General features: G+C 53.7%; 1 protein-coding gene across 1 annotated transcript in view; it reads left to right on the top strand.

Moving 5' to 3' along the window:
• P2RX3 (purinergic receptor P2X 3) overlaps positions 1-12,060 on the top strand; it is a 33,074-nt gene continuing 21,014 nt past the window's right edge. The window contains exons 1-8 of the mRNA XM_058305427.2: positions 1-266; positions 7,501-7,636; positions 8,098-8,169; positions 8,399-8,462; positions 9,171-9,264; positions 9,639-9,716; positions 10,462-10,603; positions 11,080-11,216. Of these exons, the coding sequence (XP_058161410.1) occupies positions 148-266; positions 7,501-7,636; positions 8,098-8,169; positions 8,399-8,462; positions 9,171-9,264; positions 9,639-9,716; positions 10,462-10,603; positions 11,080-11,216 (842 nt within the window). The 5' untranslated portion in view covers positions 1-147. The remainder of the gene's footprint in view (positions 267-7,500; positions 7,637-8,097; positions 8,170-8,398; positions 8,463-9,170; positions 9,265-9,638; positions 9,717-10,461; positions 10,604-11,079; positions 11,217-12,060) is intronic.

Genomic DNA, 12,060 nt, shown 5'->3' with positions numbered 1-12,060 from the left:
TAAAGGAACAGGATCCCCATTCCCCACACCCCTCTAAGCTGCCCCAGCCCCCCCTTCCAGGCCTCCATCTCTGTCTCCCTGTGCTGAAATCCTCTCCCTCCTGAGACTGCTTTCAGCCCCCTTCTGGGTGGCCCCTGAGCACTCAGCATGAACTGCATCTCAGACTTCTTCACCTATGAGACTACCAAGTCGGTGGTTGTGAAGAGCTGGACCATTGGGATCATCAACCGGGCCGTTCAGCTTCTGATCATCTCCTACTTTGTGGGGTGAGTCTGCAGCCCTTCAGCTCCTAGGAGGGGGGGCAGCTGCCTGGTCCTTCCCCCTCAACCCCCACCACACCGTGTGACCATCCAGCCTCCTGAGCATCTTCTCTCTTGGGGTAGTTTCTTCTGTGGAGCCATCTTATGGGACCAGCCTCTGCTGCCCACACCCAGGATCTGGTCCCCAGATGAGTCCTTGTTCCCAGGAAATGCTCCGGAGTTGGAAAGTGGTTCCTAGACACACATTCTGAGGTGTCGGGTCCTTGCCCAGCCTGCCCTCCACCAGGAAAAGTCCCAGGTGCTCCATCTCCCTTTCCTCATCCCCCCACCCACCCAGGCGGACCCCACCCCCATCCTCCTATTCTTCTCAGTCAGCTCTTTGGGATCTCAAAAGACAAGGGAACCCAAGAGGGGGCAGGGGAAGGCGCTGAAACAGGAGAGTGACAGGTTCGTCAAGTTGGTGGTGGGGAGGACAGGAGGGTCAGCTGGGGAGGAGGGCTCATTTTACAATCAGGAATTTCCCTCCTGGCTTGGTGAGATGGAAGAGGACTTGGAAAGGAGAGAAGCCCTTGCTCTTGGAGCGGGAGAGACACAGGCCCAGATTACACTCAAAGGAAGGGTAGCTGATAAGAAAAGTGGCTTTTCTGAAAAAAACGTGTAGGGGCCCTCTCCTCAAGAACCCACAAATGCTCTCCTTTGTCAGGAAGCATAAATTCTGCTTATACCCACCTTTGTGCTACTTAACCCATCCTGGGAGTTACTTAAAAGCCAGCAAGGTTCCCAAACTCCCTCTAGACCCCCACCTTTTGGAGGCACTCTATACACACAAAGGGCTATGGAGCAGACAATGGCTGGGAGGGAAAACACAGGTTCCTTCCTTCTTGTGATCATTTCCACAAACCGGTGGGCACCAGGGAATACAAGCAGAAACCTTGCGGGTTTTCTTTGTGTGTGTGTGTCTACTCTCATGTTGATCCTTGAGACAATGGGTCTGTGTGTGTGATACATGGAGTTAGTGACTGCCGTGAGTTAATTCAGGCAAGTTAAAGGAGATCTTCAATGTGAACATGGGCTGGAGAATTGCATGAGGGTGTGTGTGGAAAGGTGTAGATGCGTATTAAGCAGTCTTTTGGCTCCATGTGCTTCTGAGAGCCAGTGGGCTTCGGTTATGTGGGCATGACAGGCGAGGGTTGGACATCAGGTATGCCTCATGGGGCTATTAGAGAAGAGATTCAAGCTTTGGGAAAGGAATACAGGCCTTGAGGTTCCCCTCCAACTTTGAGGTTTAGAAAGAAAATGTTTGCGAATATCCCATGCCTGCATTTCCAGGGCCTGGCTCAGAGCTGGTTCTTAAATGTCCCATGTTCACGTGTGTTTGATTTTGATGCTATGATTATTTGTAATCACAGAGAGTATGTTGGTCCGGGGGAATGCAAAAGCTGCCTCAGCACATTCTAGCCTGGCCTGGCTCCATCGGCCCCAGGAGGGAGATTGATGGAGGATAGAGACAGCCGGCTCCTAGACTGGCCGCCCACTCTGCCCCCGCCGCCCTTGGCTCTCTCTCATCGTGATCCCATCCTCGGAGCTGGAGCCCAGCCTGCCCCAGCGAGCAGGAGAAGCTCTTTGGCATCTTGATATCCAAGCCCATCCATCTACTAGCCTGACAGCTCCCCAGGGGGCAACTCCTTTTTCCAATTACATCAGTACACTCTGCAGCCCACCCCCCTGGCCCAAACCCCATCTCCATGCACATGCCCTGTCATGACTCCAGAATCCATTGTCATTCATTTAGCAAATATTTATTGAGCATCTCTTCACACCACACATTGTGCACCCAGGAGGGTGCCCTTGTGAAGCTTGCCTCATGGAACTTATGGTATAATGCAAGAGTCAGGTGTGAAATCATCTCTGCAGACAAATGTAAGGTTTAAACTGTGGCTCGGAGTTTGAGGAAGAGGTGCACTGTGCTAGGAGAGCCACTAACATGGAGGTATTTGAAGGCCTGATTGGGGAACTAAAGGAAGATTTTCTGGGGAGGTTCCATCTAAGCCAAGATCTGAAGGACAAGTAGGAAGAACCCAGGTAAAAGCAGAGAAGGAAGGGATTCAAGACAGAGAAAACCATCTCTGCTAGGGAAACCTTGGAGAATAGGAGGAAGAAAAGAAAGTCATTATAACTGAGTAGAGGGAGCCAAGGCAAGGAGTATGGGATGGTGCTGGGAACCGAGGCAGGGGCCAGAGCTCAGACACCCTCAAAGAGCTTTCATTTTCACATGGGAGTAAATAATGGAAAGCTATTGAAGCCTTCAGCACATGCGTATGTGTGTGTGAGAGAGACAGACAGACATCTGGGTTGGGAAGATGGCGCTGGTTCATCTGCCAGCAGTGGATTGGAGAGGGCAGGAGTGGATGCCGGAAAGCCTGTTAAGAGGTTGTGCAGTGATGGAAAGAGAGACGATGGTGGCTTGGACTCAATCGAATTTGAAAGGAGTTTTAATGATGAGGTATTAATGCTTAACCAACCCTTGAATCTCTTCCTTATTACCCCCACCAGGTAGACAACACGCACAGCCTCACTAGACATGCCTACCGTGAACTGACCACCTCTCTTCTGCGTTCACAGCAACGTGCTGTCTGACAGGCTCCGCACAGGCTCCCGCTCCCTCCTCTGGCCTCACTGCTGGTCTGTGGTGGACGCCATCCCGCACTGGAGTCCTCCACCCAGCCCAGGTGGCAGTCACCAGGCTGCTCTATAGGGTTAATCCTCTTCCTCTATAGGGTTGATACAGTCAGTCCCCCTGCTGGATCAAATGGAGACCTAAAGGGCCAAACAGGAAATAGAAGGAAATCCCTGGAGCCCGAGGCCACTTTCAGGAGCCTTCCTGGAGGAAGCTGCCTTCCTGCGAATCAGTGCAGAGGGCATTCCCCAGTCCTTGCTGGTCCCTTCATCAGAGGAGCCTGTGCTGGTGATTTCTAGCCTGATCCTGCCTCTGCCATCCCTGACCTGCGCCTTCCCCTGAACTCACTGTCAGCACAGTCACCCACTTTGCTTCATGTGTTCAGCCTAAGTCCACATCTTATATAGAATCCCAATGCATAAAGCAGTTAAGAGGGGAAGCTGCTCTGGTTTAAAGAAAGAGATATGTAATTGCACCTTCTTGGCCCCCCACCCCATCCTTTCAACCCAAGGTAGCACCCTGAGGCACCTCATCAGTACAGTAGGTGACAAATCTGGTGGGAAAACCTGTTCTGATCCCTGTCTTATGTGGAAGGGGGGAGGGGGCGGGCAGAGAGAGACTCTCATCCCAAGCTCCTTTCTCCCCTCACCACAGGTCCCAGATGGGGAGACCATGGGATGGGGTTTGAAGCCTGGCTCTGATACTAACTCTAAATGTGACCTTGAATGAGTCTCTTTGAGCCTCTAAGTCTCTATCCTCACATCTGGGAAATGGGGCTCAGAATACCTCCTCCCAGGGATGTTATGGGGAGAGGAAATAAAATCTGTCATGTGCCTTGCCTGGGATGGGTGACTCAGTAGTAGATTGTGGCTCTTATCATTTCATCCACTGCCCCCCACACGCCTCTTCCCTCTGCCCAGGTCACACCCTCTGTTTTTTTTTAATATCTATTTTTTTAATTGTATTTTTTGGAAGATATATGGATCACAAAAAATGTTACATTAAAAAATATAAGAAGTTCCCATATAACCCCCACCCCCTCATCCCACTCCTCCCACATCAACAACCTCTTTCATCATTGTGCCACATTCATTGCATTTGGTGAATATATTTTGGAGCACTGCTGCACCTCATGAATTATAGTTTGCATTGTAGTTTACACTCTCCCCAATACATTCAGTGGGTTATGGCAGGATATATACTGTCCAGCATCTGTCCCTGCAATATCATTTAGGACAACTCCAAGTCCCAGGAATGCCCCCACATCACAACTCTTCTTCCCTCTTCTGCCCTCAGCAACTACCGTGGCCTCTTTCTCCACATCAATGTTACAATTTCTTCAATTGTTAGAGTCACAATAGTTCTATAGTAGAATACCAGTAAGTCTACTCTAATTCATATTTTAGTCCTCCATCCTGTGGACACTGGGGTGGTGATGTCCACTCCACCACTAAATTAAGAGGTGACTTAGATCCCACATGGTTGATGGATGTGATTCTCCTGCTTGTAGTTGTAGGCACTGTCGGTTTCCTGGCTCACACCCTCTTAAGAGACCCCTCTCCTCCCCACAGTGGGCCAGCTCTCACTCTACACACCCCCTCCCTGGTCTTCTCCTTGACTTCCTAGGATGGGCAGAAGGGTGCTGGATGCCTGCTCTGGCCTCCTTCCTGCATGTCCCACCTGCCAAGGCTCTGCCACCAGCTTTCCGCTCTATAAATAATAAACCAGGAACACAAAAGAAAAAGAAGTCAGAGCAGTGAATGGACTGCCAAGAATCAAGGCTCAGTCCTGCCCCTCTTCTCAGCCCGGGCCCCTAGAGACAGACACAGTCCCTCCTTTCTGGAAATGAAACATCCCCTCTTTTTGAACTTCCCGGATGACGTCCTCAGGTCCTGTGGAGCTGCTGAAATTCTTCCACTTGTTATTTACCTTGGAGAGAGAAGTCTAATGTGGCCTCTTCTCCCCGCTGGGCAAAAAAAGAGCCTTGAAGGAGAAAGAGTCCAGACGGAGGAGATCAGTTAATTGTTCCTCAGAGTTCTCGGCCCCCTCCTTCTAAGGTTTTCCTAAGCCAGGAGATCCTCTCCCTGGAGGTGGACCAGAGGCCAGCAAGACAGGTGCCAGGATCCAAGGGGCAGGGCTTGAGACCCTAGAGTGTAGTGGCTGCCTGGTTTGGAGCCCAGGTCCTAGCTGTGTGATCTGGGCAAGTTAACACACCCCTCTGTGCCTCCATTTCCTCATTTGTAACATGAGGACAAAAACAGAGCTATCTCATAGGGTTGTGGAAGGATTGGATGAATTTGTCCCCATAAAGCACTCAGTGTGATGACAATATTCCCAACTCAGCTTCCCATCTGCAAATGTCCCTAGACTTTAGGGGATCCATGGCACTAGATCAGCACAGAGAGATGCTTCCATTCTGTGGCTCAGCCCCCTGAGGTTCCCAAGGGTGTGTGTCTATATGGCATCCTCTCCAGTGAGTGTGAAGCCGTGGCCACAGTCCTGGTCCACCCACTCCTCACTCCAGAGGGCCCCAGGCAGGGGCTGAGAATGCTCATTTGATTAACATTGCCATTTTCTGCAAAGGGAACGCTCCCTTTTCTTCTGCCAGGACATGCGATGAGTGGATGAGATTTCTAGGTGAGACCTCGCTTCTTTGTGAGACTTTGACGAAACCCTTCCCCCTCCAAAAAAAAAAAGAACCCTGTTTGGGAGGCAAGCAAACAGCACGAGGAGCTTCCACAGAGCATTTTACAAGCGGGTGGTGCTCTGAAGGATGCATTAACCAGGGTGTGGCAACAACAATAAAACCGGTAACAGGTTAGGAGCCATTTGCTCAGACGCTGCCCTTTCTCTCCCACTCCTGAAGAAAGCATTCAGAATTCAAACAAGGAAGGGAAGCGCTGGTTAGGGAGATAACTCCGAGGCCCACTCCTTGAAAACTCAACAGGAACCACCTGCAAGCATCAGCACTGTTTGCAGTCGAGGCAGCCATCCCACAAGGGACCGTGATGCCCAGGGTGTCCCGGGAGCTGTGCTCCTCTTGGTCTTCCCACAGTTGGGGGCCCCGGGGTCGTTCCAATCCAACCTCTCCTCTCAGCACACCTGGCAGGTAGGCATAAGGCCTCTCCTTGAGTCTATCCGAGGATGTGGCACCTACTGCCTCCCAGAGTAGCCCATTGCTTGCAGTCCTAATCTACCTCCTTACCAATCCCTCAGGGTCAGCCCAAGTGCTGCCCTCTGCAGCGTCCCTGCCTGCAACTCCCACAGCTTTCTCTCAGGGCTGGACAATCAGGTTCCTTCCATTCATTTTCTGCTGACATGGTTTTCCAACCTTTCACCATCATGGTTAGAGGTTGAAAATGACCTAACCCAGCATTTCCAAAAGTGGGCTCCTTGATTCCATGAGATGTCACCAAAATGGGGCTCTGTGGTCAAATAGGATCAGGAAATGGTGGGATTAACAAAACAAACCTCTGTATGTATAGAGATATGTATTTGCGTTGCCTGGGAGACAGAGGGTCCAGAATTTTCCAAACGTCATTGACAAGGTTGTTCCATCTGTAAAATGGGACAGTAACAACATGTAGCATCCAGTGTGCCGTCAGTGACAAATGTGACACGGATGGGTCCCTGCACAGCAGCCGGCTGCAAGTGCTGGTGACAGAGCAGTGCCCTGAGGACTGTCGGTAAGGAATGTGATCAGTCATCTTGGCTGTGAGTGGCTTCCGGCCTTTCTTGCCACTAGGGAAGGCTGGGTGCCTCTGGGGAGGGAGGAGGGGATGGAGAAAAGGAAGGGGCCCTGCCTGATCCACGTGGCCCCAGAAGGGATTGAAGCTACCGGGAGATGCCAGGAAGGGTGAATGTCCACTGGGTGGCAGCACAATCCAGGGAATAAGGGAGGTGACAAAGGACCCCCCCCTTCCCAAAACACACACCTGGTCTCCCCTCCCTGTCCCCATTCCAACTCCACTGACCTGCCCTAGAGAAAGCTCAGCCGCTGGACTGTCTCCAGTCCTCCTCTCTCCTCCTCTGACTCTTGAATAGATGGAGACTGCCTCAGCTCCCAAGTGACTTCTTGGACTCAGTACCCATCTACCGAACACCTGCAGTGGGCCGGGCACTCAGGTTACCGCTGTAAACAAAGCCAGGGGCACACAGCACCTATCAGGAGGTCTGGGCCCCCTGCCCCTCCTCTCTCCTGGACTCCTGAGAGAGGCGGCCCTTCTCAGCCCTGCGGGGGGTGAAAAGTGGTTCTTGTGGGGTGAAAGCTACCTTACTCTGTTAATGTATAAAACACAAGTATCCGTACAGCACCTAAACAGAGATATTAAAATTTCATGGGGATTGATTAGGAAATAAAAAATCTTACAATACTCTTTAGGGGGATAGTAATTGGGAAAAAAACGGGGAGAAGCTTGCTCTAAGCCAGCCAAAGGCTTGCCCCAGGCCTTCACCTGCCAGGCAGACCCGTGTTGTCCTAATGTTGGAGGAAGGGAAACTCTCAGCTCTGATGGACTCATGGACTCTCCTCTCTTCCTCTCCACCCCTGCTCTCCTGCCCCAGGTGGGTTTTCTTACATGAGAAGGCATACCAAGTGCGGGACACAGCCATCGAGTCCTCGGTGGTAACCAAGGTGAAGGGCTTCGGGCGCTATGCCAACAGAGTCATGGATGTGTCCGATTATGTGACCCCACCCCAGGTATGGTCCCCAGGCTGCCCCCAGCCCAGCGAGGTGTATGGGTGCCCAGACCCTGTGCGGGATGGAGGGGAGGGGGCCAAGTAAGGGGAGTGCCAGTGGGATTCCCAATAAGAGCGCTAAGCATCAGCAATCCAGAGAACCCCTTTCCCTGCCTTGGGGAGGTGTGGACAGAAACTGAGCCTGCCCTCCAGAGTGTGGTACTGGGCCCCGGAAAAGCTGGGTCCCTCCCCAGACTCTTCCCAACTTGTGCTATAATCCCAGACAACTCACCAAGGGAGCAGGAGGGATCCTGTGGGCGATTGGAAAGAGCACAGTTTGTATCTCACCCCACCCTCTCCTAGCCCAGTGACCTTGGCCAAATCGTTTAACCTCAGCCTCAGTTTCCTCAGGTGTAGAGTGGGGATCATAAAACTACCTGCCTCGCAGTTGAATTTTTTCCTCTCCTTCCCTGTCCCCCCAAGGGCACCTCTGTCTTTGTCATCATCACCAAGATGATTGTTACTGAAAACCAGATGCAAGGATTTTGCCCAGAGGTAAGGGTGGGAGGCAGCTTGGACACAGCGGGTCAGGGAAGAAAACACTGGGGGGAGGCGAGGGTGGCAGGGAGAGGCTGGATATAAGCAGAGACCCCAAGTCCAGCCTTGGACCTGGGACCCTAGACCTCGGCCCTCTGGAGGCTGCCGGTTGTGGGGACGCAGTGACGGGGTTCACCCTGGGCCAGTGCAGGGCCCTCCCCCCACCTGCAGACTCGTGTCCCCACAGAGCGAGGAGAAGTTCCGCTGTGCATCAGACAGCCAGTGTGGGCCGGAGCGCTTCCCGGGCGGGGGTGAGTGCAGCCCTTTCCATGACCCCTCACACCTGCAGAGACTTAAGCAGGTCCCCAGGGGACAGCAATTCTCTGTGCGGAGAGCTCATCCCAGGAGAGGGAATGGAAATCGACTTCTGGGTAGTTCTGCAGGCATTCCTAGGGGCCCCCTCTGGGCCAGACCCAGCAGGGCTGCACAGGTGGCTCAGCCTCTGCCCCAAGCTGGGGTGGGGGTGGGGTGGGGGGGCAGATGGGTGTGCCACCACGGGGCAAGAGCTGCCAGCAATGTGCAAACGACTGTGGGAGCCCCAGGGAGGGAGGCCCCAAAACATCTTTCTAGAGCAATGACCTTGGGACAGACCCTGAGGATGGGTAGGATTTGGCAGGACAGAGGGGCTTTAGAACAGGCATTCCAGGTCGAAGGAGCAGCTGCGGCAAAGGCTCAGGGGTAGGAAGAGCCCTGTGTGATTGGAGAGCAAGGGGAATGAGGGGTAGTCTGGTGGCTGGGGCTTGGGATGTTACCGCCCTTTGGCCTGACTGGGGGCTGGAAAGCGGAGCTCTGCAGGGCAAATGTGCGACATGCCAGCCCCCCTGGCCCTGCCTGTTCTTTCCCCCCACATGCCAGGGTCCTTGGGTGTGGGTGTGGGGGATGTAGTGGGCCCTGAGGAGGAGGGACAGGGAGCTGCTAGAGGCAGGCAGTCACCCAGCAGTGTGGCTCTGCCCTCCCAGGGGTCCTCACCGGCCGCTGTGTGAACTACAGCTCTGTGCTCCAGACCTGCGAGATCCAGGGCTGGTGCCCCACCGAGGTGGACACGGTGGAGATGTAAGGACTGGAGCAGGTGGGAGGGCCGAGGACACGGCCCAGCTCCCTGTGGCCAACACGGGGAGCTCTGCGTCTCTGAGCTGGGCGAGGATCTCATGGGCTTCCCAAGGAATGTGCCTTCCTGGAGGGGTGGGCAGTGGCCTCAGGATATCCACGACCCCAGCCTGCCTCCCCTGCCACCCTGCTCTCCCTCTCACCCCAGACCCAGGGCTGCCCTTCCCAATGCCGGCTCTCGGAGCACTCGTTTCTGTTAGATGCAGAGGCTATGGCCATGTGCCCTCTAGGAGACATCCCCCAGGACAGGCAGCCCCTGGGGCGAAAACTCCCTCTTCCCCCTCTTCCCAAGAGCTAAGAGCTCTTGTTCTCGCCCCCAGGCCTGTCATGATGGAAGCGGAGAACTTCACTATTTTCATCAAGAACAGCATCCGCTTCCCCCTCTTCAACTTTGAGAAGTGAGTCCTCTCTTTCTCCCTAAAGCCAAGATGCACCCCTGCCCCACCCTGCCACCCCCTTCTCAGGAGGGTGAACAGATGCCCTGTTCACCACAGCTCTCCCACTTTCTCTTCTCTTCTCCCAGGGACTCCTATCCCCAGTCTCTCAGCCCCCCTTCCCCCACATGTGCACCTTGGGGCCATCTTCTCTGCCAGCCTCCCTGCCTCGGGGCTCAGAACCCAAATGGGAGTTTTGCTGGGGTCAGGGGAGGGGGCGATTTAAACCTGGCCCTGGGACAGGGACGTCTTCGGAGATTGGGGTCCCAAGGGACTCATCCGATTTCTGTCTCCCCACATCAAGGCCTCCTGTGGGTACCCCTTTCCTGTTCCCCACTTCAGCCCCTTCTCAGGGACTCATTCATTCAGTAACTACCGGATGTGCCTCGGCTGCGTGCAAAGCAAAGTGCCAGGGACCATAGGTGTACAGAAAGTAATCGGGCGCGACTCCAGCCCTCCAGGAGCCTCCAGCCTGGTTGCTGGGGAGAGTAGACATGGCACCCATAACCTAATAGGAGATGGAGGCGGGAGGGGCTCCCAAGAAATAGGCAGGGAAAGGAGCGAGGGAGGGGGTGTGTCCCAGGGATCGGGTCTCGGATCCCCCTGCCTGGGCGTGGAGGGACACTGAGGCTCCGTCAGGCTGGGGGAAAAGTTGTTCCTGGCTGTCTTCTCATAATGGGAGCCCCCCACCGCCTCTCGTCCTCCCCAGGGGAAACCTCCTTCCCAACCTGACAACCGCCGCCATGAAGACATGCCGCTTCCACCCGGACAAGGACCCCTTCTGCCCCATCTTGCGGGTGGGGGATGTGGTCAAGTTTGCGGGGCAGGATTTTGCCAAGCTGGCCAGCACGGTGAGGACCCAGACCCTCTTCCATGACCCCAAGAGTCGGGGACCTCAGCCCTACCTAAGGAGGGCATTGGGGAGAGGGAGCCGCCACGAGGCAGCGCCACCTGGTGGAAGGCTCCTTTCTAGCCACCCAGGCTCCCCCAGCCCCAGGTTCCCATTCCCACCTTCACTCATCCCCTGCAGGGAGAGGCCCAGGCGAGGGGAACACGGCTCTACGGCCTCTTGCTCTTCTCCTGTGTTGCAGATGGAGGAGTAAAGCTTCCCAAAGTGGGATTTAGAGGCCTAAGGGTTCTCACCCCAGCGGCAGCGCTTACTGACCAAGGAACGTGAAACCAGTCACTTTTCGTTCTCCCTGCCTCAGTCCTCCACCTAAAAAGTGGGGAGAGACCGGCTGCCACACTCCTCCACCCCCACCCTCACCCAGGCCGTGGGCAGGGTCAGAGGGCTATGGAGGGGCTCATATCTGGGTTGTTCCTTCAGGGCGGAGTTCTGGGCATTAAGATCGGCTGGGTGTGCGACCTGGACAGGGCCTGGGACCAGTGCGTCCCCAAGTACTCCTTCACCCGGCTGGATGGCGTTTCGGAGAGGAGCAGCATCTCCCCAGGCTACAATTTCAGGTAAATCCCCCAGTCTTCTGGGTCCTCGGGATGGGGAGGCAAGGGCTGTTGTGAGGAGCTTCATCTCAGCCAGCAATGCATATTGAGAAGAAAAGGTTCTCCCATCAGTTCACGGCTCAAAACCAGGAAGGACTTTCCAACAAGTCAGCCACTGAGCGAGGGATGGGCCGCCTGGGAGGGGATGACTTCCCCATCGCTGGAAGGGATCACGCCAAGGATTCAGGGCCACGGGGGCTGTTGGACCAGATGACCAAGGTCTCTTGAAATGTGGGGGTTCTGTGATTCTCATTCCATTCTTAGCTCTCACCCTGAAGCTATAACTCCCAAATACCCTATTCCCTCTCCTGTGCCTGAATTTTCTAAGGTTTCTTGATCCACAAAGTAAGGACAATAACTGGTATCATTTTACAAGATGGTAATTTTGTATTTCTGTCCATAAACTTCTAAAAAGGCCCCTATGCATCAAAACCATATTTATCTGGGTCACAAACAACAACAATAATAATAGTCATTAGTTCTTCTTCAATGTCTTTCCAAACAAGAACTCAAACCAGTCTTTAAATACCATCTAATTTATATTCCCAAGGACCTTGGGACCTAAAGGATCCTTTGCTTTCTCCATTTTGAAAAAGGAGAAAGGAACCAGAGATAAAGTTTTTGGGACCAGCTGAAAGCCCCTGAACAAACCTTGACCTTTTCACACCCTACTTCTCCCATCTTTGAAATGGCAATTAGTATTGTTATCTTGAGGACCCCATGAACCAATGTGAAACACTTCCACTTTCTATTCTGTTGTTCCCTTAATTTTGGAAGATCCATAAATTTCTGGCAAGGCCCTAATTAA

This window comes from Dasypus novemcinctus, chromosome 10, assembly GCF_030445035.2.
Source record: "Dasypus novemcinctus isolate mDasNov1 chromosome 10, mDasNov1.1.hap2, whole genome shotgun sequence".
Taxonomy (NCBI): domain Eukaryota; kingdom Metazoa; phylum Chordata; class Mammalia; order Cingulata; family Dasypodidae; genus Dasypus; species Dasypus novemcinctus.
The sequence above is the reverse complement of the archived record's forward strand: the minus strand, read 5'-3'. Positions and strand labels throughout refer to the sequence as shown.